At 44.4% G+C, this 27,071-nt stretch overlaps 1 protein-coding gene across 7 annotated transcripts; it reads left to right on the top strand.

Annotated features, from left to right (window-relative positions):
* Window positions 1-8: 8 nt before the first annotated feature.
* ZNF34 (zinc finger protein 34) lies at window positions 9-14,230 on the top strand. Of its 7 annotated transcripts, none has more exons than XM_027063560.2 (8): window positions 9-1,457; window positions 1,829-1,924; window positions 5,678-5,761; window positions 7,637-7,688; window positions 8,107-8,194; window positions 8,507-8,633; window positions 9,071-9,190; window positions 11,361-14,230. In XM_027063560.2, exons 5-8 carry the CDS (start codon window positions 8,162-8,164, stop codon window positions 12,719-12,721), a joined length of 1,641 nt encoding a protein of 546 aa, XP_026919361.1. In that variant the 5' UTR covers window positions 9-1,457; window positions 1,829-1,924; window positions 5,678-5,761; window positions 7,637-7,688; window positions 8,107-8,161; the 3' UTR covers window positions 12,722-14,230. The 7 variants fall into 7 exon arrangements, with proteins under 7 accessions (XP_026919361.1, XP_053064626.1, XP_053064629.1 ...); XM_053208651.1 differs by having other exon boundaries at window positions 8,489-8,633; XM_053208654.1 differs by having other exon boundaries at window positions 1,829-1,992; window positions 8,489-8,633.
* The last annotated feature ends 12,841 nt before the right edge of the window (window positions 14,231-27,071 follow it).

The following is a 27,071-nucleotide window of genomic DNA, read 5'->3' as shown; positions in this document are numbered from 1 at the left end:
GCTAGGGATCTTCACACCTTGATTCCTGGAAACTACTGTGCCGTGCAGTACACAGAGCAGAGAATTCTGCCCACATCTGTGTTAACTTCTCTCGAGTGCTTGGAGGATCTAAGTCAGGGTATGGATCCTTTGGGGTGAGAGTGGTGCTCCTGAAGCTGCAGGCTGGAGAGCCAGGAAGCCATCCTACAGTGGGAAGCCAGGACCAGGATAGGTTAGTTTCTCAGGACAAATGGGCTCCCTGTTTGGCTCATGGTACCTTGTCCCAAACTGTTGACAGTTCATCAAAGGTGGGAGATCCACCAAGGCAGATAATGCTGAGCCAGTCTGGCGCAGAGATGGTAATGGCAGCCTCAGAACCGGGACACTTGCTTCCCAGAGCTCCCTGCCCCAGTAGTTCCCTTTGTGAACCTGTGTAAAAAGCAGGGGCTGCAGCCCTCTAGAAGTGATACCTTGAAGCAGGAAGGCTGGGGGCAGAGAGGTTGGTGGCTGGTTGAGGTAGAACACTCCTTGTACAGACCACAGGCAGGAAGGCAAGGGACTGAGAGTTCCTGGGGACCATCTCCCAGAGTGCATCAGAACCAGTCACCTCAGGGTTGTTTGGAGAGGCTGTGTGCAGTCAGGCGTCTCCCACCAGAGAGCAGACCTTTTGGTTGTTGCCAGGTGGGTTCTTGGTGGGGTCTGCACTTGTCTTTAGCATGAACCTTGCCCACAGGTCTTGCTTTCCCGGTCTCCACTGGCCTCTTGACCACCCACCACACCTAGGCAGTGAACCTAGCAGGGCTAGGCCTTGGTAATGGGTAGAACATACAGGAGGCTGGGGTTTCCTCTTTAACGAAAGAGGGCTAGGTTTGGACACCTGATCTGTAGAATAACCTGCCTGCCACTGCTTTCCCCTTCTGGATAAAGTGGTCTGGATCCTTGGCCAAGAAGTGGCCCCAGGGAGGCTTTGTTCTACTCGCAAGCACCCGGGAACCGTTCCCTTATCCCAGTTAGAGGACGCAGCTTGCGTTCAGTGTGCTGAACTAAAGGGGCTCTAACCAATAAGCATCTTTCTTGGTCATCACGTGGCTTCTCTGCCATTCTCTGAAAAGGAAAGGACCTGTTCTTTTGTTGGTGGCAGTGCCTTGAGCAGTTACTAGAGAGCTTTCCCCTGAAAATTGCTGTAGTTTATTAATCTTCGAAATGGGTTCCTAAGCCTCCCCTTGCCTCGGATCTGAAGCTTCGGGGTCATGGTTCCAGGCTGCCACCCAGTGGCAGCGCTCCCGGCTTCCGGCACGGAGTTTACAGTTCCTTAGGGAGACTAACTACAGAGACGAGGAGTCCGTTTCCCAGAGCGGCCCCAGGGTACCTCCGGTTTCGGACGCGGGGTGGGGAGGTCACTTCCGGTTGGGTTGCCGTGCTGCAGCGGGTGGGGCTATTGGGGCCTGGCCCGGCGGCGGCTCCTCTGCGGTGCTGAGGTGAGTGTGGCTGGGTGGGGGCGGCGGTGACCGCGAGGTCTCCCGGGCGCGGGGTGCCAGCCCTTCCCTGTAGCAACGCGATGCTCGGGCCGGGGCCCACCCCGCTGTCGACAACCTCTCCCGCCCGGCGTCCCTCGGGCAGGCTCCCTCCCCACTCTCGGAGTCCTCACGAAAAGCCCTGTTCCTGCTCCGGCGTTTTCCGATGGGTCCCAGACCCCGACTGGTGTCCTCCCCAAACCTGGCGTCCCGCTCTCCGATCGCCCTGGCCGGGAGTCCTTCCTTGCCGGGCCCCTGCCCCGCCCGAGACTCCCCTTCCCGGGTTTTATGACTCCGGGAGCCTCGGCGTCTCTCCACCGCATTCCTCTTCCCAGGTCGCCCTAGAGGGCTGCGTCCCGGGATGCCCGGGACCCTCATGGCCTGGTGACTCGAGGCCCTCTCCTTGCCAGCTCCTCTCCACCCCGCAGACGGTAAGCCAGCTCTCCAAATAAACCCCGCTACCATAGCCTCCGGCTTGAGCCGAGTCTTTCCCTCGCATGTGGGTCCAGGTTGTATTCCCCACTCCTCCCCAGCTCTCCACCCCCCCCCCCCCCCCCCCCCCCCCGCTTCTCCACTGAGTCGTCCTGTTCCCTGTCCCTAGCCCCATCTCTCTCCTCACCGGGTCTCTAGCTTGGGTCAGTTAATGCCAAAACACACTCTTTCTTCTCGGCTCTTGTCCTTCCCATTTACCATCCCCCTTCCCGTGCCCCTCGCTTCCCTCTTGCCTTTAGCAATTCCCCGAAATGCCTGCCCCACCGATATACCTTCCTAACCATCCTCTTTTGCCTCTGGCGCTCCAAGGCCTTCTCTTAACAGCCACGTTTTTGTTTTAATTTTTTAATGTTTGTTTTATCTTTGAGAGAGAGAGAGGGAGACAGACAGACAGAGCGTGAGTGCGGGAGGGGCAGAGAGAGGGAGACACAGAATCCGAAGCAGGCTCGGAGCAGCCCCGATGGGGGCTGGAACCCACAGACTGTGAGATCATGACCTGAGCTGAAGTCGGTCGCCCAACCGACTGAACCACTCAGGCTCCCCTAGCAGCCACGTTTTTATGTGTCTTCTTAGAGGCCTCTATTCAAGGTCAGGAACTGAAGACGTTTTAAAAAATGTATTTAAAAAACACCATGTTTTTGTGCTTTGAAAACATTAAAAAAAAAATCTTTTTTAGAGAAAACTTAAAAATATGGAGAATAGATTAGCAAACACTAGTGACTAGGTTTGCCACGTGTATTTCAAGCTTTCAGTTTTTAAAAAATACATTATTTATTTGTTTTAAACAATCTCTATGCGTCATGTGAGGCTTGAACTTGTGTCCCCAAGGTTAAGGAAGTAGCATACTATAGGGACTGAGCCAGCCAGGCGTCCCCCCCTCCTTTTTTTTTTTAAAGTAGACTCCATGAGAGTCTTGAACTGGGGCTTGAACTCATGACCCTGAGAGGTTAAGAGTTGCATGCTCTACTGACTGAGCCAGCCAGGCGCTCCTAGTTTTTGTTTTTATTTTTTTAAGAAAGCTGTTGAAGTGAAATTGCCCTTAGAGGCAGGGTCCCCAGTCCCATTTGCTTCCCTAAGCAACCCTTAGTTTGGACATAGTTTCAGCAGTTTTTTATTTTGTTTTAGTTTTATGGAGGTGTAATTGACAAACAGGAATTGTGGAAGTTTTAAGTGTACACTTGATGTTTTGATACAGGTGTACATTGTGAGATAATCACATCCAGCACCTCACACAGGCACCATTTGCTTTTTTTGTTTTCTTTTTTTCGTTTTGAGGGAGAGTGAGCACTAGGAGGGGAGGGGCGGAGAGAGAGGGAGAGAGAGAATCACAAGCATGTTCTTTGCTGTCAGCACAGAGCCCGATGCAGGTCTCAATCTTAGCAGTGAGATCGTGACTGGAGCTGATATCGAGTCAGATGCTTAACCTACTGAGCCACCCAGGTGCCCTTTTTTTGTTTATTCTGTGGTGAAGATATTTAAGATCTACCCTCTGAGCAAGTTTCAGAGTTACAATACAGTAATGTTAACTGTAGTCACAGTGCTGTATGTTGTATCTCCAGAACTTACTCATCTAGCGCAACTGAAAGTTTGTACTCTGATGGATATGTCTCCATTTTTCCCAACCCCCAAACCCTGGCAGCCAAACCATTCTACTCTCTGCTTCTATGATTTGGGCCCTTAGATACCACATGTTAGTGAGATCATGTAGTATTTGTCTTTCTGTGTCTGGTTTATTTCACTTAGCATGATATTTTCCAGGTTTACCCATGTTGTAGCAAATGGCAAGATTTCATTCTTTGTGGCTGAGTCACATTCCATTGTGTATATGTACCACATCTTGTATCCCTACATCTATCGTTGGACACTTAGGTTGTTTCCTTGCCTTGCCTATTGTGAATAATGCTGCAGTGACCGTGGGAGTGCAGATCTCTCTTTCAGGGAGTGATTTCATTTCCTTTGGATAATATAACAAGATGTGGGATTGGTGGATCATGTGCTAGTTCTATTTTCAATTTTTTGAAGCGCCTCTGCATTGTTTTCCATGATGGCTGCCCCAATTTACGTTCTCACCAACAGTGCACAAGGGCTCCCTTTTCTCCGTATCCTCACCAGCACTTATCTTTTGCTTTTTGATAATGCTCATTGTGACAGGTGTGAGGTGACAACTCCTTGTGGTTTTATTTGCAGTTCTCTAGTGATGTTGAGCACTTTTTCATGTACCTGTTGGTCATTTGTATGCTTTGAGGGAGAAATTTAGGTTCTTTGCCCATTTTAAGTTGGGTTTTTGGTTTTTAACCTGTGGAGTTGTGTGAGGTCTTTATATATTTTAGATCTTGATTCCTTATCAGATACATGGTTTGTAAATATTTTCTCCCATTCCTTAGGTGCCTTTTCACTCTGTTGATTATTATTTTGCGGTCTACACATTTTCTTATACCTTTACATACCCACTAGAGTTTTTGTGTTTAAAAGTCTGCATACCGTACATTATGTACTATTGATATTCTGCACTTAACAGTTTCATTCAACCTTATAGCTTTGTATTGCCTCTGACATTGATGTGGTTCATTTCTTTCAATTGCTGTGACCGTGACTGTTCCCTGATAGTAGATACTGAAGTTTCTGATTTTGGGGTGTTTTTTTGTTTGTTTGTTTTGGTACACACAGCCACATGGTAACATCCTTGTGTATCTTGTTGTGTGCATTAGCAAGAGTTTTTATAGGGCACATACCTAGAATTAGGTTTCCTGACTGAATTTACAGGGTTTCAGCTCTTCCAGGTGGTGCCAGGTGGATTTCCAGAGTGACTGTACCAGTTCATACTCCCGCAGGACCCTGAGAATCTCATCGTTCTTTATGTCTTCAACATTTGATATCGCGAAGCATTTTATATTTTTCCCAAACTGTGGGGAGAGAAGTCTTGAATTTGCATTTCTCCAATTCTCCATGACGTTGAAGATCGTTTCAAACGTTTATTGGACTCTTTGATTTCATCATCTGTGACTTACCAAGTCATTCTGTGTTTAGTTTCTTAAATGAATGGTCTTGTCCTGTGTGTGTGTGTGTGTGTGTGTGTGTGTGTGTGTGTGTTTTAAGGTATATTCTGTGTATCTTTTCTTATGTATTATGTCTGCAAATATCTTTCACTCTGCATCTTGTCTTTTAATTTTGTGTTTTGTACAGAAAAATTTTTGGAGTAAAATTAAGCAACTTCTCCTCTATGGACTGTATTTTGTGTATTTTCCTAGAATAGCTGTAATTTGAAAAAAAAAATATTTAGGTCTTCTATGTGCTTAAAATATATTTTTGTTGGCCAAAGGAGGCAGGGATTGAATTTTATTTTCCTAAGGAAAATCAGTTGTGTTGGTACCATTATGAATAGCATGTCATTAACATATGCATGGGTCTGTTCCTTACCTTCTTTACTTTGCTTACACTTTGCTTTTATTACCATACCCTTACAGTAAGTCTTGATAGGTGGGAGGGCATGCCTCTGCCTACCTTAGTTCTTTTTTGGCATTGTCTTAGTTAATCGTGGATCATTATTTTGATATTTAGTCATTTTTGTGAGATTTTGTGTTATGTCCTGTTGCAATTTTGATTGCACAAAATTAATAGGTTTATTTGAGCAGAGCTGACATTTTTATGATATCGAATCCTCCTATTTATGAATACTGTCTGTTTCTCCGTAGGTCTTTTTGATGTCCTTCAGTGAAGTTTTACCATTTTGTCCCTGGCATTTTGGACAACACTTGATGGCCATTGTTGAATGTATGGTATGTAGAGTTGTGTCCCTCATTTCATTTCATTTCATTTCATTTCATTTCATTTCATTTCATGAGAGCGTCAGTAGGGGAGAGGGGCTAGGGGCAGAGAGAGAGAGAGAGAGAGAGAGAGAGAGAGAGAGAATGTTAAGCAGGGTCCATACTCAGTGTGGAGCCTGACACAGGGCTTGATCCCACAACCCTCGAATCATGACAGCCCAAATCAAGAGTTGAGCGGTTAACTGACTGAGCCACTGAGGTGCCCCCCTCCCTGACTTTTTTGTTTTTAATAGTATTTCTTTTTCTATCTTTTCTGCTGCCTCCCCCTCATTGGACTTGCCAGATATTTGTTATTAGCATTCTAAAGGACCAGTGTTATTTTCTGTTTCTTTATTTTATGTATTTTAAAATGTTTACTTATTTTGAGAGAGAGAGAGAGAGCACACACAAGGGGGGTGCAGGGCAGAGAGAGGAGAGAGAAAGAATCCCAAGCAAGCTCCCACACTGTCAGTGTGGAGCCCATCTCGGGCTCAATCTCACAAACTGTGAGGTCAGGTCATGACTCGAGCTGAAATCAAATCAGACGCTTAACCAGTTGAGCTACCCAGGTGCCCAGATATTATTTTGTTTCTTTAAATTGAGTGGTGTTCTTTTTTTTTTTTTTAAATCTTTCCTTGAGTCCACTTTTCTCAGTCTGTGTCTAATTTCTTATTGAATGTTTAGATAGTTTATTTCAGTCTCTCTTATGCTAAAATAAGTGCTTTAAGAATGCACATTTTTCGGGGCATCTGTGTGGCTCAGTTGGTTAAATGTCTGATTATTGGATTCAGCTCGGGGCATGATCTCTTGTTCGGTGAGTTCAAGCCCCTCGTTGGGCTCTGCACTGATGGTGCGGAGCTTGCTTGGGATTCTCTGTCTCCCTCTCTCTCTGTGTCCCTCCCCTGCTCGTGATCTCTCTCTCCAAATAAATAAACATTAAAACAAAATTTTTAAAGAATGTATATTTTTTTGTTAGGTGGCCTTTGTTTACATTTTTATGGTTTTCTGGAAAGGGGTACTTGTTTTTAGCATATATTTCCAGCATAACAGCGGTCTGGTGAGAGAATGTTTTCCCAAATGATGTCAGCCTTTGGAAGTTGTTGAAACTTTCATTGTTGCCTGGTTCATGATGTTATTTTAATAGTTTTGAATGTGCATCTTGGAAAGTGTCTATTCTCTATGTTTTAAGTGGCTGTTCTCTACTCAGTCCTCTTGCTTCTGAGGGATATGTGTTAGAATCTCTCATTCCAGTGGAGCTTTGCCAGGTTCCTTTTTGCTGCTTCAGTTAGAGCATTGGCTTTCTACATTTGGATTTTGTTGGTAGATACATACATGTCTGTAATTATGTCTTCTTGGTGGATTTTCCTTTTGTTAACGTGTATTGTTATTTTTGTTCCTATAATTTTTGCTTTCAGTTCTGTTTTAATTGGTTTAAATAAATGCTGATCCACACATAGCAATGCATATTAAAATCTCACAAATATCATGAATGAGGGGAAGAAGTCAAGAGTATAGACAGCTTATATTTCCTTTGATAAAAAACTCACCAGAGGCATAGCTGATCTGTGGTGGTGGCATTCAGGGTAGAGCTTCACTCTTGGGCGTTCAGGGAGGAAGCAGTGCCTGCAGGGGCAGGAGGGCTGACATTGATGCTGGTTCTGTGGGTGTGGGCCCTTGTGATTGCCCCTGGAGCTGTGTGTTCAGGATTTCTCAACTCTTCTTCATAAATGTCATATTTCAATAAAGAGCTTTAAAGGCAAAGAAAAGGTATATATCTTCTACAGCTTTATTTTAATTAGTGTTTGTTTAATCTGTCTTATGTTCAGCCTTTGTGTTACTTTATTTTAGGTTATGTAGATGCGTTGTGTGCATCTGTTGGAGAGTCTTGTGCTTCTAGTAGGTGAGTTTAATTGTTTTATTTCTTATCATTACTCACCCACTGAATTGTTTCGACTACTGTTGTATTTTTTGCCGTCTGTACTTTGACTTTGTTCTATGCCTTCCGTTGATTTTCTTTTTCTTTGTCTCCTCAATACTTAACGAGTTGTCTTTACTCTTTCATGTAAAATGAATGGGTATCTCCGTCTTTCTCCTGAATGAGACAGCTTGGCGTGTCAGGGAGGTTGAGGGGAGCAGGTGACCCGAGGAGTTGTGCACGTGTCCATGTACTGGGTGCCAGGTTGGGCAGGGTAGCCCCAGGCAGGGAGCAGAGTCGGCCTGGGAGGCCAGCTGTGCCCTGATGGGGATGAACATGGTCCTGAAGGTGCCCACAGGAGAGGCCAGGCTGGGCCTCCACGTGTTCCTTTCTCTTCCCTCAGCACCAGTGTGGCTTACTGCTGACTTCCTCCCCTTGGAAGCCCAGGGTACCAGGCGATGGCAACTTTGCACCTGTCTGCCCTGCCCCAGGTGAGCATCCGTTTTCCCTGGGAGGTGTGAAGTCTCCACACGGGGCTTTCCTGCTTCTGCTGCCTCAGCAGGCACTGTGAGGCATGTCTGGTCTGGGGCGTTGAGCAGAGGAGGAGTGACCCTGGGATTCCCCCGGCCTTCCTTAGTTAGCTGGCTTAGCAGCCAAGGGCCCGGGCCACTCCCCTGGGTCATGCTGGGGGATCATTCCTGTAGCTGCCCCTGTGCTGCTGCTCCTAGAATGCTTCTGTGGCACCTGCCCCCAGGGCCCATGCTGAGTCGCACCTGGGCCTGCAGCAGCCCTTGTCATTCCAGGCTGAGGTGACCTTTGAGGACGTGGCCGTGCTATTCTCCCGGGAGGAGTGGGGCCGTCTGGGCCCTACTCAGAGGGGCCTCTACAGGGACGTGATGCTGGAGACCTACAGGAATCTGGTCTCCCTGGGTAAGGCCCCTCACTAGGATGCAGCTCAGGGAACAGCCCCGGGAACTGAGGGCTCAGCAGGGGTTGGGCTGGGGGCCTCTTCCCCCTGGTCCTGGGCAGGCCTGGTCTGCTAGAGGAGGGGCCAGGCAGGGCTGGGGCTGTGCTTCTGTCATCTGACTCTGAGCTCCCAGGTAAGAGTGCCTCCTGCTCCAGACCCGAGACAGGTCCCTCCCCAGAGGGATTGTGTACCTTCCAAGAGGAGAGAGCCCTCTGCACTTTTGTTCCCTGTGTTCAATTTGCTTCTTTTTGACTGCCCCCAGCCCTCCAGAGTGTCCAGACTCCCCATCACCCCACTTTGCCTGTGCTTCTCTTCCTGCCACAGGAAGGAGATGTTGTGAGATCATGTTCAGTGCAGCCCTGTTCCTTGGCACCAACCCCAGGCCCTGTTTTCTTCTTAGGAGCTGGACGTGCAGGTCCCAAGCCTGGGGTGATCACACAGTTGGAGCGAGGGGATGAACCATGGGTCCTGGATGCACAGGGTGCCAAAGGGAAAGGGCGACCGAGAGTCAGTGTCTCAGGTGCGTGAAGGGGGCCTCTTCCCCAACAGCTGGTGAACAGGCATCTGTTGGAGTCCAGGGTGTATGGTTAATGGTTCCGGAATTGAGAACAAGGTGCATTGGGGCAGCATTATTCTGAGTACCTCATTGTGGTAATTCTTGAGCTGAATCTTCTAGGAGGGTGAGAGGGGGCATTGTTGGCAGAGGAGAAGAGGGAAGGGCGTTCGGGTATGCTGTGAGGGAAGGCTGTCATGGAGCCCTGCCCTCCAGAGCTCATGCCCTGTGAGGAGGGTCAGGCAGGGCCATAGTATGGAGACCATCGCTTCATTCTTCTTTACTAAAATTGCCACTTGGCAATCACGGACCATTACAAGAAAGAGAGAATATGTCATCACCCAGATACCAGTGTGTTCCTACTCTCCCCTTTGTCGTGCTGTTTCACGCCCATACGAATGTTGCTTCTTGACAGGGATGCAGTGCTCCCAAGTGTACTGCTGTCACCTCCTTTTTCACTCAATGAGTGTCCGTCTTTTTTTTTTTTTTTTATTAAAAAAAAATTTTTTTTAATGTTTATTTATTTTTGAGACAGAGAGAGACAGAGCATGAATGGGGGGGGGGGCAGAGAGAGAGGGAGACACAGAATCAGAAGCAGGCTCCAGGCTCTGAGCCATCAGCCCAGAGCCTGACGCGGGGCTTGAACTCACGAACCGTGAGATTGTGACCTGAGCTGAAGTCGGACACTCAACCGGCTGAGCCACCCAGGCGCCCCAATGAGTGTCCGTCTTTATGCACAAGTCAGTCACTGGTTTTGTTGGAAGTGCCAGTGGAAAGGGTGCTCTGTAGTTTTATTGCCATGAACAACTCTGATAAGCGTTATTTTGCACGTCTTGGTGATGTCCTAAGAAGCAACTCTTGGTTCAAAGGACTTGAATTTCTCTTTTGTAAATTTGTTTATTCAAATATAAATACTTCTAAAACCAGGGTAAATCTTGTTTATAACTCAGTGAATTTTTATAAAAATCCTCTTCCAGATCAAGATGTAGAACTTTTCTAGTTCCCTGGGAGCCCACTGGGCCTCCTGTCATTTCCCACTGCTCCTCACAGGACCCTTCTCTCTCACTCCTGGGGACGGCACTCTGCCCCTCAACTCTGTGTCTTGTCTCACGCATCTGAACGTTGTGAGGGCTGCTGTGGTGTACTCAGTTTGTTCTCTTTCGTTGCCACATGATGTTCTGCCATGTGAATCTACCACAAATTATTTTCCTTTTTTTTTTTTTAAATGTATTTTGAGAGAGAGAGAGCAGGGGAGGGGCAGAAAGAGTGGGAGAGAGAGAATCCCAAGCAGGCTCCACACTGATGTGGGGCTCGAATCCACGAACTGTGAGATCATGACCTGAGTTGAAGTCAAGAGTTGGATGCTTAACCGACAGCCACCCAGGCACTCCAAGATATTTTCCATTCTTGTTGACATTTGGTTGTCTCCGTTTTGGGGTCGTTGTGGATGTTTCTCTTGGTTCACAGAAAGTACCTTTCTGGTGGTATGTTTCTGCAAGGGGAGTTGGTGTATGAATGTCTGGTCAAGGCAGGAAGGAGAGGAGGCTTGAGGGTATCAGGAACCATTCTGTGTGGCACCTTGAGTTTAAGGGGCTGGTAATTGCCTCTCAGGCCCCTGAGAAAAGACACAGGAATGGGTATAGCCTGCGAGGGGGAGCTCAGGGACACCAAGGCCCATGGTTGGCACGAGGTTGGCCTTCTGATGTCCTGAAGAGGCACCTGGTTTTCCTACCCTGAATTTTGGGGTGAATTAGCTGTTGTTAAGTGGCCTCAGACTCCCTTCTTTGTCAGATGTCCTCTGTGACTCTCAGGGTCCCCTGGTCTCCGTGGTGGCATGAAGCTTCCATGTTCTGTCCCTTTGTAATAAGGACCTGCGTCCTATAGCTGCACTTAGGAAGGTTTTGTGGGCAGAAGGCAGGCAGGAAGAATTCGTCAGGCCTGGTTTAAATACTTGCACTGCCACATGACTGCAGCCTTGGGTAAGTTCTTTAAGCCTCTGAGCTACCGGCTCTCCTCTCTGCAAGGCGTTGTAACCCTGGAGATGGTGGAATCGGTACGGCACCGATGGTTGGCAGCATCTTCGTACCTTCCTTCTGAAGTCAGAACAGGTGGTCCAGAGATGTCTTTGTTGTTTCAGCTCGTGGGACCAGGACTGAGTACAGTGAGTTGTCTTCAGGAGAAATGCTTGATGGGGAAGAACTGGATCGACTCCAGAGTGCTGTTTCCCAGGGACCTGAGCCTGGAGAGGCCCGTGCGTGTGTCCGGGAGCCAGAGGACAGCCTGGACGAGCCTGTGGAACAGAGATGCCTGAGGCCAGTCATATGGACTAATGAGGAGAGCATCCAGGATTCTGCAGGGAGCCTCAGCTTCCAGTCAAGCCCGATCTCTGACCAGAGACCTCACAAATGTGATATATGTGAACAAAGTTTTGAACAGAGATCATACCTCAATAACCATAAGCGTGTACACAGGACAAAAAAGATAAATGTAGTCCATGATTCTGGGGAATTCTTCAGTGCAAATCTGGCTAAAGAAGCTCAGATAATTCCTCTTGGGAAAAAATTGCATCATTGTGGTTACTGTGGGAAAGCCTTCAGGTACAGTGCTAACCTCGTCAAGCACCAGCGGCTTCATAGCGAAGAAAAGCCCTACAAGTGTGAAGAGTGTGGGAAAGCCTTCGGCCAGAGCTGCGAGTTCATCAGTCACCGAAGGATGCATTCAGGGGAGATCCCCTACCGGTGTGGTGAGTGCGGGAAGACATTCAACCAAAGGCCCAACCTCATGAAGCATCAGAGGATTCACACCGGGGAGAAGCCCTACAAGTGTGGTGATTGCGGGAAACACTTCAGTGCCTATTCTTCCCTTATTTACCACCAGAGAATCCACACTGGAGAGAAACCCTATAAGTGCAATGACTGTGGGAAAGCCTTCAGTGATGGCTCAATCCTCATCCGGCATCGTCGGACTCACACTGGAGAGAAGCCATTTGAGTGCAAAGAATGTGGCAAAGGCTTTACCCAAAGTTCTAACCTTATCCAACATCAAAGAATTCACACTGGGGAGAAACCCTATAAATGCAATGAATGTGAGAAAGCCTTCATCCAAAAAACCAAACTGGTTGAACATCAGAGAAGCCACACTGGAGAGAAGCCCTATGAGTGTAATGACTGTGGCAAAGTCTTCAGCCAAAGCACACACCTTATTCAGCATCAGAGGATCCACACGGGAGAGAAGCCGTACAAGTGCAGTGAGTGTGGGAAGGCCTTCCACAACAGTTCCAGACTCATCCACCACCAAAGGTCACACCACGGAGAGAAGCCGTACAAATGCAGCGATTGCAAGAAAGCCTTTAGCCAGGGTACTTACCTCATCCAGCACCGGAGGATCCACACGGGGGAGAAGCCCTACAAGTGCAGCAAGTGTGGGAAAGCCTTCCGGCACAGTTCCAACATGTGCCAGCATCAGAGGATTCACCTCCGGGAGGACTTTGCGAGGTGACTGTGGACGAGGGCCCATGAGTTCTGCTGGGCACTTCTCCAGATGACCCACTGCACCCCTTTGTTTATTGTCCGTACAGTGTTGTCACAGATGAAGGGCATTTCTAATTAAAAACAAACGCAGCTCTTTCCTTAATCCCGAAGCCGTGCATGTTCATTTTAGAGAAATTGAGAGAGAGGTAGGCAAAAAGAAGTTCTCGTGATTCCGCCCGTTTAGAAAATGAATCCATTACTGCTGATTTAGCATAAGCTTCCTTTCACACAGTTCAGCGCGTTGTCAAAAGAAAATACTGCGTGCTTGTCATTGCAGCACAGAGGATCTTCCTTTGTTATTTCCTCGATCCTAGAAAAGTCACCCTGGAAAAATTCTACATATTTACATATTGTAATTTAAAAAGATTAGCATAATGTTCATGCTTTTCCGTGTATCTTAATAGAGGTGATATTGTGGTAAAATACACATAACCTGAAACTTACCATTTTTACCGTTTTTAGGTGTACAGCTCAGTGGCATTAAATACACTCACAATGTTGTATGACCATCCCCACTATTTCCAGAACTTTTATGATCTGAAACAGAAACTCTGTACGCATTAAATAATAACTCTCCCTTTCTCTCGGCTGCTGACAGTCTGTTCTGTTTTCTGTCTGAATTTGCCTATTCTGGCTTCTTCAGGTATGGAGTCATATAGTATCTGCCCTTTATATCTAGCTTATTTCGCTTTGCATAATGTCCTCAAGATTTATCCATGTTGTAACCTGTATCAGAATGTCATTTTTTTATGCCTGAAAAATATGACCTTGATTTGTAGATACCATGTTTTATTTATCCATTCATCTCTTAATGGGCACTTGGGTGTTGTATACGCGTATTTTTTGGATCCTTTCAGTACTTTGGGGTATAATCCTGGGAGTGAAATTGCTGGATCATATGGTAATTCCACGTTTAGCTTTTTGAGGAGCGGCCAGACTTTTCCACACAGTGGCTGTACCGTTTTATAGTCCCACCAGCAATGAATAGAAGGTTCTGATTTCTCCACATCCTTGCCAACATTTGTTATTTTCCATTTTTTAAAGGTTGATATATTTATTTCTGTACACGACATGGGTCTTGAACTCACAACCCTGAGATCAAGAGTCGCATGCTCTTCTGACTGAGCCAGACAGACACCCCAATTTTTCCATTTTTTAAAAATAATATCTATACTAATGGGTGTGAAGTGGTATCTCATTATGGTTTTGGTTTGCATTTCCCTGATGACTAATGATGTTGAACATCTTTTCAGGCACTTATTGGCCATTTGTATATCATCTTTGGAGAAATGTCTGTCCTAGTCCTTTGCCAACTTTTGAATTGGGTTCTTTCTTATTGTTGAGGTGTAGGAGTTCTTTGTATGTTTTGCGTAGTAATCCCTTATCAGGTATATGATTTGGAAATATTTACTCTAATTCTGTGAGTTCTGTCTATTGTTATTAGTGTCCTTTGTTGCACAAAAGTTTTTAATTTTTATGAAGTTCAGTGTATTTTTTTCTTTTGTTGCCTGTGCTTTTTGTGTGTCCTACTCAAGAAATTGCTAAGTCCGAGGTTAGGAAGATTTGCCCCTCTGTTTTTTTCTCAAGTTTGTAGTTTTAGGTCTTTGATCCATTTTAAGCTAATTTTTTAATATGGTATAAGGTAAGAGTCCAAATTCCTTCTTTTGGAAGTAGACCTCCAATTTTCCCTACAACATTGTTTTTAAAAGTTTATTCATATATTTTTGAGAGCAAGAGTACAAGTTGTGGAGTGGCAAAGGGAAGGGGAGAGAGAATCCTAAGCAGGCTCTGTGTGTCAGCGCAGAGTCTAATGTGGGGCTTGAACCCACAAACTGTGAGATCATGACCAAAACCAAGAGTCAGGTGCTTAACCGACTGAGCCACCTAGGCGCCCCATCCTACAACATTTTTTGAAAAGACTTGGCTTTCCTTATTGAATGGTGTATAGGCATACCTCAGAGATCTTGAGGGCTCTGTTCCAGACCACTGTGATAAAGCACATATGTCCGTAAAGCAAGTGAAATGAATTTGTGGTTTCCCATTTCATATGAAAGTTACATTTACGGGACAGCGTATTAAGTGTGCAATAGCATGTCTAAAAAACCAGTGTGCATACCTTGAACAGTTTATTTCAAACAAATGGTAGTCATCATGTGAATCATAATCACTGGTCACAGGTTACCATAACAAATGTAATAATGATGAAAAAGTTTGAAGTACTGCAAAAATTACCAAAATGTGACAGACACAAAGTGAATAAATGCTGTTGGGAGAATACTGCCAATAGACTTGCTTGACATGGGATTGTCACAGATCTTCAGTTTGTAAGAAACACAATAAAGCAAAGCATGATAAAACAAGGTATGCCTGTATTGGCTCAGGCTGCCATAAAAATACCACAGAACTGGTGGCTTAAAAACCAAATTTATCAAAAACAAACCAGAACTATGGTTCTGGAGACTAAGTCCAAGATCACGGTGCTGGTTGATTTCAACCCTGGTGACGATTTTCTTCCTGGCTTGCAAACAGCTGCCTTCTCACTGTGCTCTCACATGGTAGAGAAGGAGATCTCCGATGTCTCTTACTTCTATAAGGGCATCAGCCCTATCAGATTAGGTCCCATATTTATGACTTTATTTAAACTTTATCACCAGTTGACAAGCCCTGTCTACAAATACAGTCCCATTGGGGGTTAGAGCTTCAATGTTTAAATGGGGATGGGGGGAGGGAACACGAATAGTTCATAACAAGTGGTCTGTGCCCTTATCTAAAATCAATTGATGATATGTGCAAGGGTTTATTTCTGAGTTCTGTTCAATTCATCTATATGCCTATATGCCAGCACCATACTGTTGATAACTGTGGCTTTCTAGGAAGTTTAGAATAGGAAATGAGTCCTTCAACTTGTTTGTTCTTTTTAAGTTAACTTTGAGAGAGACCGTGTGAGAGGGGGAAGGGCAGAGAGAGGGAGAGAGAATCCCAAGCAGTCTCCACACTTAGTGCAGAGCCCAGTGTGGGGCTTGAACCCATGAACTGTGAGATCATGACCTGAGCAGAAATCAAGAGTCTGTTGCTTAACTGATGGTGCCACCCAGGTGCCCTCTTTTTTTTTTTTTAAGATTTTATTTATTAATGTTTATTTATTTTCGAGAGACACAGAGAGAGACAGCACGAGCGGGTAGAGGCAGATAGAGACACACACAGAATCTGAAACAGGCTCCAGGCTCTGAGCTGTCAGCACAGAGCCCAATGTGGGGCTTGAACTCCTAAACAGGAAGATTGTGACCTGAGCTGAAGTCAGACACTCAACCGACTGAGCCACCCAGGCGCCCCTTAAAGATTTTATGTTTAATCGCTACACTCAACATGGGGCTCTAACTCACAATCCTGAGATCAAGAGTTGCATTCTCTCCTGAGCCAGCCAGATACTCCAACTTTGTTCTTTTTCAAGATCTTTTTGGTTATTTGGGATCCCTATATGGGATTCCATATGAGTTTTAGGGTGAGTTAGTCTATCTCTGCAAAATCACAGCTTTTGATAGGGACTGCGTTGGATCTGTAGATCACTTGTGTCAAGTCCTCCACTACATGAACATGGGATGTATTTTCATTTGTTTATATGTTCTTTAACTTCGTGATCTTTGCTGTTTTTCAGTGCACAAGTCTTTTGCCTCCTTGGCTAAATTTATTTCTAAGTATTTTATTTATTGTATCAATTGAAAAGTTTCCATGGGGTTTTTCTTCGTTCTGTTAATGGGATCTATTACAATGATTTTCATGTTGACCATTCTTTCATTCTGGGAATGAACCCCACTTGGTCATAGTGTATAATCCTTTTCAATATGCTATTGAATTCATTTTGCTAGTATTTTATTGAGGATTTTTCAAAGCTTATTTATTTCTCCTGAGAGAGGCAGAGAGAGAGTCCCAAGCAGGCTACACACTATCAGTGCAGAGCCCGATGTGGGGCTTGAACTCACAAACCGTGAGATCACGACCTGACCTGAAACCAAAAGTCAGATGCCCAATCGACTGACAACCTAGGTGCCCCTTATTGAGGATTTTTGAATCAATATTCATAAGGGATATTGGTCCATAGTTTTTGTCTTTGTCTCTCTGATTTTAGCATTAGGCTAACCTCATTAGGCAAGTAAAACTTCCACTTTAATTTTCGGGAAGATATTGAGGATTGGTGTTTCTTCTTTTTAAAATGTTCAGTAGAATTGACCAGTGAAGGTGCTTCTGGGTGGCTTAGTTGTTGACCATTTGACTCTTGATTTCAGCTTGGGTCAGAATCCCAGGGTTGTGGGATCAAGCTCCGCCTTAGGCCCCTCGATAAGCATGGAGTCTGCTTGAGACTCTCTCCCTCTGCCCCTCCCCCAGCTCAAGTGTTCTCAATCTCTCTCTCTCTTAAAAAAAAAAAAAAAAAAAAAAGAGAGAGAGAGACTTGACCAGTGAAGGCATCTGTGTTGGGCTTTTCTTTGTTGGGAGGTTTTTGATCATTGATTCAATCTTCTTAGAGTTATAAGTCTATTAAGATTTTCTACTTCTTCATGGGTCAACGGTAGATTGTGTGTTTCTAGGGATTTGTCCATTTCATCTAGGTTATGTATTTTGTTAGCATATAATCATTTTAGTGTTCTCATATAATAATTTCTATTTCTCTAAGTCTGGTCATAATGTCCCCACATTCATTTCTGGTTTTTATTAATTTGAACTTTTTCTATTAGCCTAAATGTTTGTCAATTTTGTTGATCTTTTTAATGAGCCAACTTTTAGTTTTTTTTTATTTTCTCTATTTCCTTATTTTATAGTTCATTATTTCCACCCTGATCTTTACTATTAATTAGCCTTCTGTTAACTTGTGTTTAGTTTGCTTTTTTTTTCTTTTTAATTTCTTAAGTTGTACAGTTAAGTTATTGAGAACTTTTTTTTTTTTTTAATGTGTGCATTTATAGCTATAGATTTCCTTCAATGCACTGCTTTTACCACATCCTATAAGGTTTGGTATTTTGTGTTTTTTTGTTTTCATTTGTCACTATGTATTTTGTACATTCTCTTGTAATTTCTTCTTTGGCCCATTTATTGTTTAAGAGTTTGGTTTAATTTTCCAGTTTTTCATCTGTTATTGATTTCTAGTTTTATTCTATTGTGATTGGAAAAGATAATTTATGATTTTAACCTTTTAAAATATATTACGACTTGGGGACACCTGGGTAGCTCAGTCAGTTAAGTGTCCAACTTTGGCTCAGGTCATGATCTCACGGTTAAGTGAGTTCAGCCCTGCATAGGTCTCTCTGCTGTCAGCACAGAGCCTGCTTCAGATCCTCTGTTGCCCTCTCTCTGTTCCTCCCCCGCTTGTTCTCTCTCTCTCTTTCTCTCTCTCAAATAAATAAAACAACAACAAAAAGATTCTCTCAGGACACCTGGGTCCTGAGATGGGTAAGCATCCAATTCTTGATTTCTGCTCAGGTCATGATCTCATGGTTTGTGGGTTTGAACACTGCATCAGGCTCTGCACTGAAAGCACGGAGCCTGCTTGGGATTCTCTCTGCCCCTCTCTCTGTCCCTCCCCTGCTTGTGTGTGCTCGCTCTCTCTCAAACAAACAAAATATATATATTGACTTGTTTTGTAGACTATAGTATTATCTAGAGAATCCTCCAGGTACACTTGTGAAGAATATGTATTTTGATATTGGGTGGAGTGTTCTGTAGACGTCTGTTAGGTCTAGCTGGTTTTAGTGTCCTTCAGCTTCTCTCTCTCTCTCTTTTTAAGTTTATTTATTTATTATATTGAAAGAAAGAGAAAGAACGGGTTGGGGAGGGGGAGAGAGAGTGGGGAGAGAATCCCAAGCAGGCTCCCCACTGTCAGTGCAGAGCCTGATGTGGGGCTTGTACCCACAAACCATGAGATTATGACCTGAGCCAAAGTTGGCTGCTTAACTAACTGAGCCACCCAGGCACCTCAGGTTTTCTTATTGATTTTCTGTTTGGTTGTATCTACTATTGAAAGTGCAGTTGGGGTGCCTGGGTGGCTCAGTAGGTTAGGCATCTGACTCTTGATTTTGGCTCAGGTCATGATCTCAAGGTCATGAGCTAAGAGCCCACATTGGGCTCTGCCCTAGGCATGGAGCCTGCCTAAGTTTCTCCCTCTCCTGCCCCTTCCCTGCTCTTTTTCTCTCTTAAAAAAAAAAAAAAAAAAAAAAGTAGAGTATTGAAGTCTCCAATCCTTATAGAACTGGGTTTTTTTTTCCTTCAAATTTATCATTTTTGCTTTAATATATTTTGGAGCTTTACTGTTAGGTGTATGTTTATAATTGTTATATCTTGCTATATTGAAACTTTTATCAGTCCATAATTTCCTTCTTTGTCTCTTCTAATCCTTTTTGTTTCAAAGTGTCTCCTTTTCTGAAAATATTAGAACCACTTTAACTTTCTTTTGGTTATTATTTGCATGAAATATATTTTTTCATCCTTTTACTTTCAACTTCTTTGTGTCCTTATATCTAAGATGAAGTCTTTCATAGATGCATGTAGTTGGATCCTGATGTTTTTCAATCCAGTTTGCCAACCTCTGCTTTTAATAGGATAATTTAATCCATTTATATTTTGTGTGATTACTGACTAGAGACTTACTTCTATCTGTCTTATGTCTTGGTTTTTTTGTTCCTCAATTTTTCGATTACTATTTGCTTTGTGTGTGTGTTGTCGTGTACCATTCTAGTTCCTTTCCTTTTCTGTATATTTATATTTTTAGTTATTTTCTTTGTGGTTACTGTGGGGATTATATTAACATCTTAAGCTTATAACAACCTGTTTTTTAAAATATTTTTAAATGTTTATTTATTTTTGAGAGAGAGAGAGAGAGAGAGGGAGAGCGAGCATGAGCAGGGGATGGGCAGAGAGAGGGAGACACAGAATCAGAAGCAGGCTCCAGGCTCTGAGCTGTCAGCACAGAGCCCGACACAGGCTGCAAACCCATGAGCTGTGAGATCATGACCTGAGCTGAAGTTGGACACTCCACCAATGGAGCCCCCCAGGTGCCCCAATAGAACAACCTAGTTTGAATAATACTGGCTTAATTTTAATAGTATAAACACTCTTCATATTTAACGCTGACCCTCCCCCTTCACATTGTAATGGTCATAGATCACACATTTATGTTTTATGCCCACTAAGAGACTTATGATTATTATTTTATGCAGTTGAATATCAAATCATGTAGGAAAAATTACAAACCATAACAGAAGTGAAGTAATACTATCTTTTATAGTTACCTATTTACTTTTACTAGTGTTCTTTATTTTTTCCTATGGCTTTGATTTACTGTGCAATGTACTTACATTTCAGCCTGAAAAGTATTTTTTTTTTCAAAAATTTTTTAACGTTTATTTATTTTTGAGACAGGGAGAGACAGCATGAATGGGGGAGGGTCAGAGAGAGAGAGGGAGACACAGAATCTGAAACAGGCTACAGCCTCTGAGCTGTCAGCACAGAGCCTGACGCGGGGCTCGAACTCACAGACCACGAGATCATGACCTGGGCCGAAGTCAGACGCCTAACTGACTGAGCCACCCAGGCGCCTCCTGAAAAGTATTTTTTGTATTTTTTGTAGAGCAGATGTATTGTTAATGAGCTCTGTCAACTTTCCTCCCTCCCACCCTTCCTTCCTTCCTTCCTTCCTTCCTTCCTTCCTTCCTTCTTTCTGTCCGTCCGTCCGTCCTTCCTTCCTTCCTTCCTCTCCCTAACAGTTATTAGACCTCCAAAATTTCTAAACAATTCATTTCCTTTTTTTTTTTTTTAATGTTTGTTTATTTTTGAGACAGAGAAAGACAGAGCATGAATGGGGGAGGGTCATAGAGAGAGGGAGACAGAATCTGAAGCAGGCTCCAGGCTCTGAGCTGTCAGCACAGAGCCCGACGTGGGGCTCGAACTCATGGACCGTGAGATCATGACCTGAGCTGAAGTTGGACACTTAACCGACTGAGCCACCCAGGCGCCCCATCATTTCCTTTTTTTTTTTTTTTTTTAAAGTATATTCATTTATTTTGAGAGAGAGAGAAAGTGCAAATGGGGAGGGACAGAGAGATGGAGAGAGAATCCCAAGCAGTCCCCCACACTGTCAGCATGGAGCCTGATGTGGGGCCCGAACCCACAAACCATGAGATCATGACCTGAGCTGAAGTCGGACACAACCAACTGAGCCATCCAGGCGCTCCTTTATGTGTGGAAATGTCTTCATTTCACCTTCATTCTTGAAGGATAGTTTTTTTGGATATTGAATTCTTGGTTGACAATTTTTTTCCTTTCAAGTTTATTAATACCCCCCCACCCCCCACCCCTCCACTGCCTTCTGGCTTCAGAGAAATCAGTTGTTAATCCTACTGAGGCTCCTTTGTGCATGTGGAATTGTTTCTCTATTGCTTCTTTCAACATTTTCATTATCTTTGGGTTTTGGCAGTTTGACTATAATGTGTCTCAGTGTGGGTCTCTTTTAGTTTATCCTGTTCGGAGTTCACTGAATTTCTCAGACAAGTATTTTCATGTCTCCTCAGATTTTGAAGTTTCTAGCCATTATTTCTTCAAATACCTTTTTCTGCTCCTTTCTGTCCTTTCCTTCTTGGAATTGTATAATGTGTACTTTGGTACTTTTGATCACATTTCATAGGTTTCTTGGATCTGTTTTTCTTCATTATGTTTTCTTCTTCTCATACTGGGTAATTTCAGTTGTCCTTTCTTCAAATTCACTGATCCTTATTTCTGCCTGTTCAAATCTGTTGAACTGCCCCAGTGAGTTTTTCATTTTAGTTATTGTACTTTCAGCTCCAGAATTTGTTTGGTTTCTTTTTATAAGTTATGTCTCTTTATTAATATTCATATATCATTTTCTTGATTTCCTTTAGTTTTTTTTCTCTAGAGCTTCTTTTATCATATTCAACATATTTAATACCATTAATTTAAAATCCTTGACTAATAATTCCAGTGTCTGGACTTCCTCAGGAGGGTTTTCTGTCAAGTTATTTTTTTTCTCTGTGAATGGGCCATACTTTACTGTTTCTTTGTATATTTTGTAATATTTTTTGTTGAGAACTGGACATTTTGAGCATTCTGAAATTCTGAGTCTCCCACCTCTCAGAGATTGATGAATCTTGCTTGTTGATGGCTAGAGCCATCTGTGACTTTTTCAATTTATTTTTTTGCAAAGTGTTTATTCTTTGATGTGTGTGGCTCCTGATGTTTCTGTTCTGTCCTGCTATGTGTGTGGTCATCCAGCATCCTGAAAAAGATTTTGTTAGGTGTCTGTCTCCCAAAAATGGAAGAAACAAGCATTATCTCTAATCTTTCTACTCTCTCCCAGAAACTATTTCAGCATTTAAAACAATGGCAGCTAAACCTATGCCAGCCCCTCAGTGATTGAAAAAATGGCAATAAACCATCAAAACACACAACCCTGATATTTGGAGGACCAGGCCCTTATTGTCCATCCTGGCTCCAGCAAGGCACACCAGGAATGCAGACTGCTATCCACATGGCTGCATGCCATGGGATAAGAGGTGGGCATGGTAGGTGGAATTTCACTGAAATCTGCTGAAATTTACTACCGTCTTCATCAGGCTCACTCCTGGAAGCTGCACATAAGTGTTTGACTAGACTCTGGTGTTCCAGAAGAGTTACTTCAGACAATTCTTGTCAGCCAAATAGCTGTTTGGGTGGAGGGATGGATTCCTGCACGACATGGACACTGATGTATATAAGTAGGGTGGCTGACCCAATATACCATGTCACCAGCACTGAATCATTGTAAACATTTACCTTCTGTGTCAGGATGTAAATTTGAGTAGAGCATGTCTGAGTTCCACACATCCCCCCCTGTACAGGATATTGTAATTTTAACCTCTGCTTGCTAATTAAATAGGCATGACTTTGGCTAGTGTTGCATTTGACTGATTACTCAGGAAACCTGTATTTCTCTGTGTTTTTATAGGAACCATCTCTCCTTTCATATCTTCTGCCCTGTCACTGCTTGTGGCCCAGATGTTTTCTCATTGGGTTGTTTGTTAAGAACCCCTGCTCTGGGGGTCCTTCCTCCCATCAGTGTCAATGTCCTCTAAACCAGTGGCACCCCCAAAGGATTGTGGCCTGGAAGGGAGCATTAAAGCTCTGGGTGGGAGGGCTAGTGGGGCCAGGGAGGTGTGGTGAGGCAGTGTAGTCTGAAGAAGCATATTTAATGGAAATGCCTGGAAAAAAAAAAAAAAAGATGCTGGTGGTTTTCATTGTGCAAAACTAGAGAACATTTGGTTTGACAAGTTCTCTTGGCTGTTTGGTTTTGGCTTAAGAGGGCTGGCAACATGAATTGGTGACACATTTTCACAGGGGCCAAGTGTCAAGCCCATCTAAGAGTGAGAGGGAGTGCAGGCAAAGGGACTCATTGGTTCTGGATGTTTCCACTGGGCCATTTGTACAGTCATGCCTGGGTGTCTGGTGGGGTAACTCCTTGCAGGTGTCCTATTGCCTCCTCAGCTCACAGGATTAGAAACTGAGTTGTCAGCCTGCTGATGGCAAAGGGCCTTTGGGAACAATGTCATTTCAGACCACAGGGTGATTATTAATAATTGTTAATAGCTCTGGGCAGTTATCAGGGAGATGAACTACTGGTGTCAGAGGATCAGACAGCTGAGGACCCTGGCCGGTTAGGGAAGACTTGAGTCAGTATCCCCAGGTAAAATAGGTAATAGCACCTAACCCAGAGGTCATGGTAAGTCTGGGTAAGGTTATGCTCACAGTGTGCATGTGTGGTACCCATGTCCACACCTTTGTGGGTGGCCCTGTACATACCCCTAAGGCAGAAGGACCCAGGCAGGGCATCAGATCTGAGCCAGAGGGCCACTGAGAGCTGGATCTGGGCCCTCCCACCCTTCCTCAAGGGCTGGACCAGTCTGCAGGTGCCCCCTGAGTTTAGTGACCTCTAGGCCGTCCATGAGTCCCTGCTGGAGGTGGCTGTGTGGCCTTTCATGCTGAGGAGGGAAATGAGTCCTCGCTTGGTAGCAGCTGTGCCCTACCCTGCCTCAGCTTGTTTCCTGCACGCATTGCATGACTGTGGGCTGAGCTTCTCCATGATCACTTAGGGTTGGGGAGCATTTCTGTCTCTTTGTGGTGAGTGAGCAGCTCCCCTAGCCTGTTGCTCTCTGTGGTCCCCTGCCTCCCATGATAGCTGCACCTGTTCAGAGTTGTACTAACTTCCAACACAGACTAGACAGAACTGAGTGCTAGGCTGGTCTTCCTGTAGATTTCATTTACTTTTCAAGGTAGCCCTGTGATGTGGATGGTGATATTCTCATCTACATGTCAGAAGCCAAGGCTAAGGAAGGGATGTGATTGGATCAAGGTCACAGAACAGATAGAAGTGGGCCCAGGATAAGACCCACTTGTGCAGAAAGGATTAACTTGACACCAGGAGAGGGGTAGCCTTTGCCCTAGGATTCTGGGTGGCTGGAGTGTCCTCCCGGAGTGTTTTTGTTTACTCAGAGCCAGTCTATGGTAACATTATGGTTTATGGTAGGCGTTTTTGGCCATGTGGCATCTACTCAATCTGTGGGGAGGCTGGAGATCAAGGTCAGTCGTGCAGGTGGTCATGTGTGTCAGTGTCACCAAGCCCCAGGAAAAACTCTCAATGCTAAGGTTCAGGTGAGCCTCCCTTCTTGGCAATACCCCATGTACATTGTCACACATCAGTGCCAGGAAAGTAATACTGCCCATGACTTTGCAGAAGCTCAACATTTGGTATTTTTTCTGGATTCTATCCCTGTGCAATCCCTTGTCTGAATTTAATGTGTGTCTGTCACTTGTAATACACTGTGACCATGTGTATATCAGGTTTCAAGGTGAGTTCTAGGAGTCCTTGTAGCAAATTATTGAACTTGAGGGTGATCTTGCGAATCCCCAAATTTGTTATTGGTGTCAGAGGGGTGGGCAGTCTTGGGGACCCCTGTACTTCACGTGCATTTCTTAGCTCAGAAACTTTTATGCATGAAACCAAGTGTTCCCCAAACTCACCCACATGGGCCAGAGTAATGCTGTCCCCACCAACTGGTGATTTTTCCTCTGGGCAAACCCAACTCCTGGGAAAGATCCTCTTGGGCCTTTACTACTAGCCCCTCTACACAGAGTGGCCTGAGCTTCTCCAGCATGTCCTCCAGGAGTGCTCCTGCCTCCCTTAGGGCCACCTCTGGACTGCCCGGCCTCAGCCAAGCTGGGTCCTGGTGTGCAGTCAACTTCCTGCAGAGAAGTGATGGATCACGCAATTATGCCCCCACACTTGACCAGGTTGTCATCAATGCACAAACACACCCATCTCAATATACCTTCATAGCTCTGTATTACAGGATAATCTTTCCTAATTGATCAGGAAGAGGGGACATGGTTTTGTTTGAAATTGGTGTGCTTTAGCCTTTTTCAAGCTTTCCCCATTGTATTTCCCCTTATTGGGAACAGCTGGCTCATGCCCTCTGCCCACTGATTTGTAGTTGATCCTTATGCCAAAATTACTGATCTTCCTTCACCCACAAGTAGGTGTTCTAGTCATTTCTTTATTGGAAAATATGTCTGATTATACACAGTACACAGAAATAAAGTTCCCAGTGTTTTCTAAGTAACAGAAAACTTGAGAACTGTTAAATTCTTGGTAGCAGTAAGGAGAAATAAGGTAAAAATTTAAATGCATAAAATGGAAAAACTTCTACATAAAAGTAAAAAAAATCCAAAGTAAGTGTGGAATACTGTTAACCAGTCAGAGGTGGGAGGTAATGGCGATTAACAGGGTGAAAGGACCCCAAAGTCATTCTGGTGCCTGATACCACTTCCAAAAAAGGGAGACTGACCATATGTTCTGGCAGGTTATATACTATCTCCTGGTCCTTGGAGAGGTGAGTGGCAAAAATGCATGGCCCAGGCATCCTCCCCAGGGAGAAGGGCACTGAAGCCACCTCCCAGCTGCAGAGACACTTGAGCCTTATACTCACCAGTGGGTCAATGGCGGCTGATAGCAAGCAAAGGCAGAATATTAAGTTCACTTAAGAAGGTAAAAAAGCCAACTATACATTTTGGTCCCCCTGAAAACCCTAGATTATTTGGATTTAGTGATCCAGAACGATCTGTACTGTGTAATTTATGTTGTCCTGTGATACACAGCATCTTCCCAAACAAGTATTTCTGTACATTGTATTTAACTGAACTCCTGTTCTCATCTTGACTGGAATATGCCTATTTCTTATTCTAACTCTTCCACGTGATTAGGAATTGTACCCCGGGTAGTGGTGGGCTCTGAGGGGCAGCCACGGAGTCAGATGCCAGCTAGGAACTCAACCAGCACGGGGCAGAAGCTTCCCTCTGTGGGAATTTATGAGCTAGCACCTCACTGGTCTCAGCTCCTAAGTAATGCTTCTGTGAACTCTATTGATCTGGAGTTTCATCTTAGTGATTTCAGCTACTGTCTGCAGTAACATCTGAGGGACTTCAGCTTCCCTGAAGTGACACTATTGCTCTCTCCTCTGAAGTAACCACCCAGTGATCAGCTCCTCTGAATTGCCCCATGACCTCAGACTCCACTACAGTCTCTCCTTGGCGGTTTCAGCCATCTCTGAAGAAACACCCGTGTGATCTCCACTCCAGTGAAGGGACACCTCAGTGAGCTCATCTCCTAACATACGCCTTAGTGACCCCAACTGCTCTGCAGTACATGTTAGTGACATCAGTCCCTTTCAGAAGGAGCCTATCTCCTTGCTGAGGTAACACCAGCTACTTCAACTTCCAGAGTTTCACCTGTGATGTTATCTTCTCAGCAGTATCACAGCGAGGGGAAAAGGAGCTTTTATCAGTGTCAGTGTGTTGCCGTGCCCTCGAGGATCAACTCTAGTCCTTCATTTCTCCTGAGAAGCTTGAGAGAGAGAGAGAACTTAAAAATTATGAATAAAATAGATTCATTTTAGTATATGATAATGTATACCAGAGTTTTCTTGGCATGTAAAAAAATAAAAACCTCAAACACAGGAATGAAAATTTTAGATCATAAAAAATATGTATCAAAGAACGGTCTTTTCAGTAAAACTTTTTTGGGAAACACCACAATGTGTAAAGAGGCACCCAGCTGGTGTAGCAGCTATAAGGTCTGGGCTCTGAGGGCAAAGCTCCCTTCCTACCCACATGGGGTCCAGAGACCCAAGACATCCTATGAGTTCCAGAGCGTAAGGTCTGTAAGTCATAAGGGTGGGTTTTGAGGCAAACATCCATTTTTGAGTTGAATTTTCACTAAAAAGTTAGGA

Source organism: Acinonyx jubatus, chromosome F2, assembly GCF_027475565.1.
Source record: "Acinonyx jubatus isolate Ajub_Pintada_27869175 chromosome F2, VMU_Ajub_asm_v1.0, whole genome shotgun sequence".
NCBI lineage: Eukaryota > Metazoa > Chordata > Mammalia > Carnivora > Felidae > Acinonyx > Acinonyx jubatus.
The sequence above is the reverse complement of the archived record's forward strand: the minus strand, read 5'-3'. Positions and strand labels throughout refer to the sequence as shown.

What these genes read in the sequence shown, in the direction of transcription:
- ZNF34 (XM_053208653.1), top strand. Translation starts at nt 8,162, where the DNA reads ATGGCAACTTTGCACCTGTCTGCCCTGCCCCAG. An exon ending in ACCTGTCTGCCCTGCCCCAG is followed by an intron (nt 8,195 to 8,488) that starts GTGAGCATCCGT and finishes CTGGGCCTGCAG; the next exon opens with CAGCCCTTGTCATTCCAGGC. An exon ending in ACCGAGAGTCAGTGTCTCAG is followed by an intron (nt 9,191 to 11,360) that starts GTGCGTGAAGGG and finishes TTGTTGTTTCAG; the next exon opens with CTCGTGGGACCAGGACTGAG.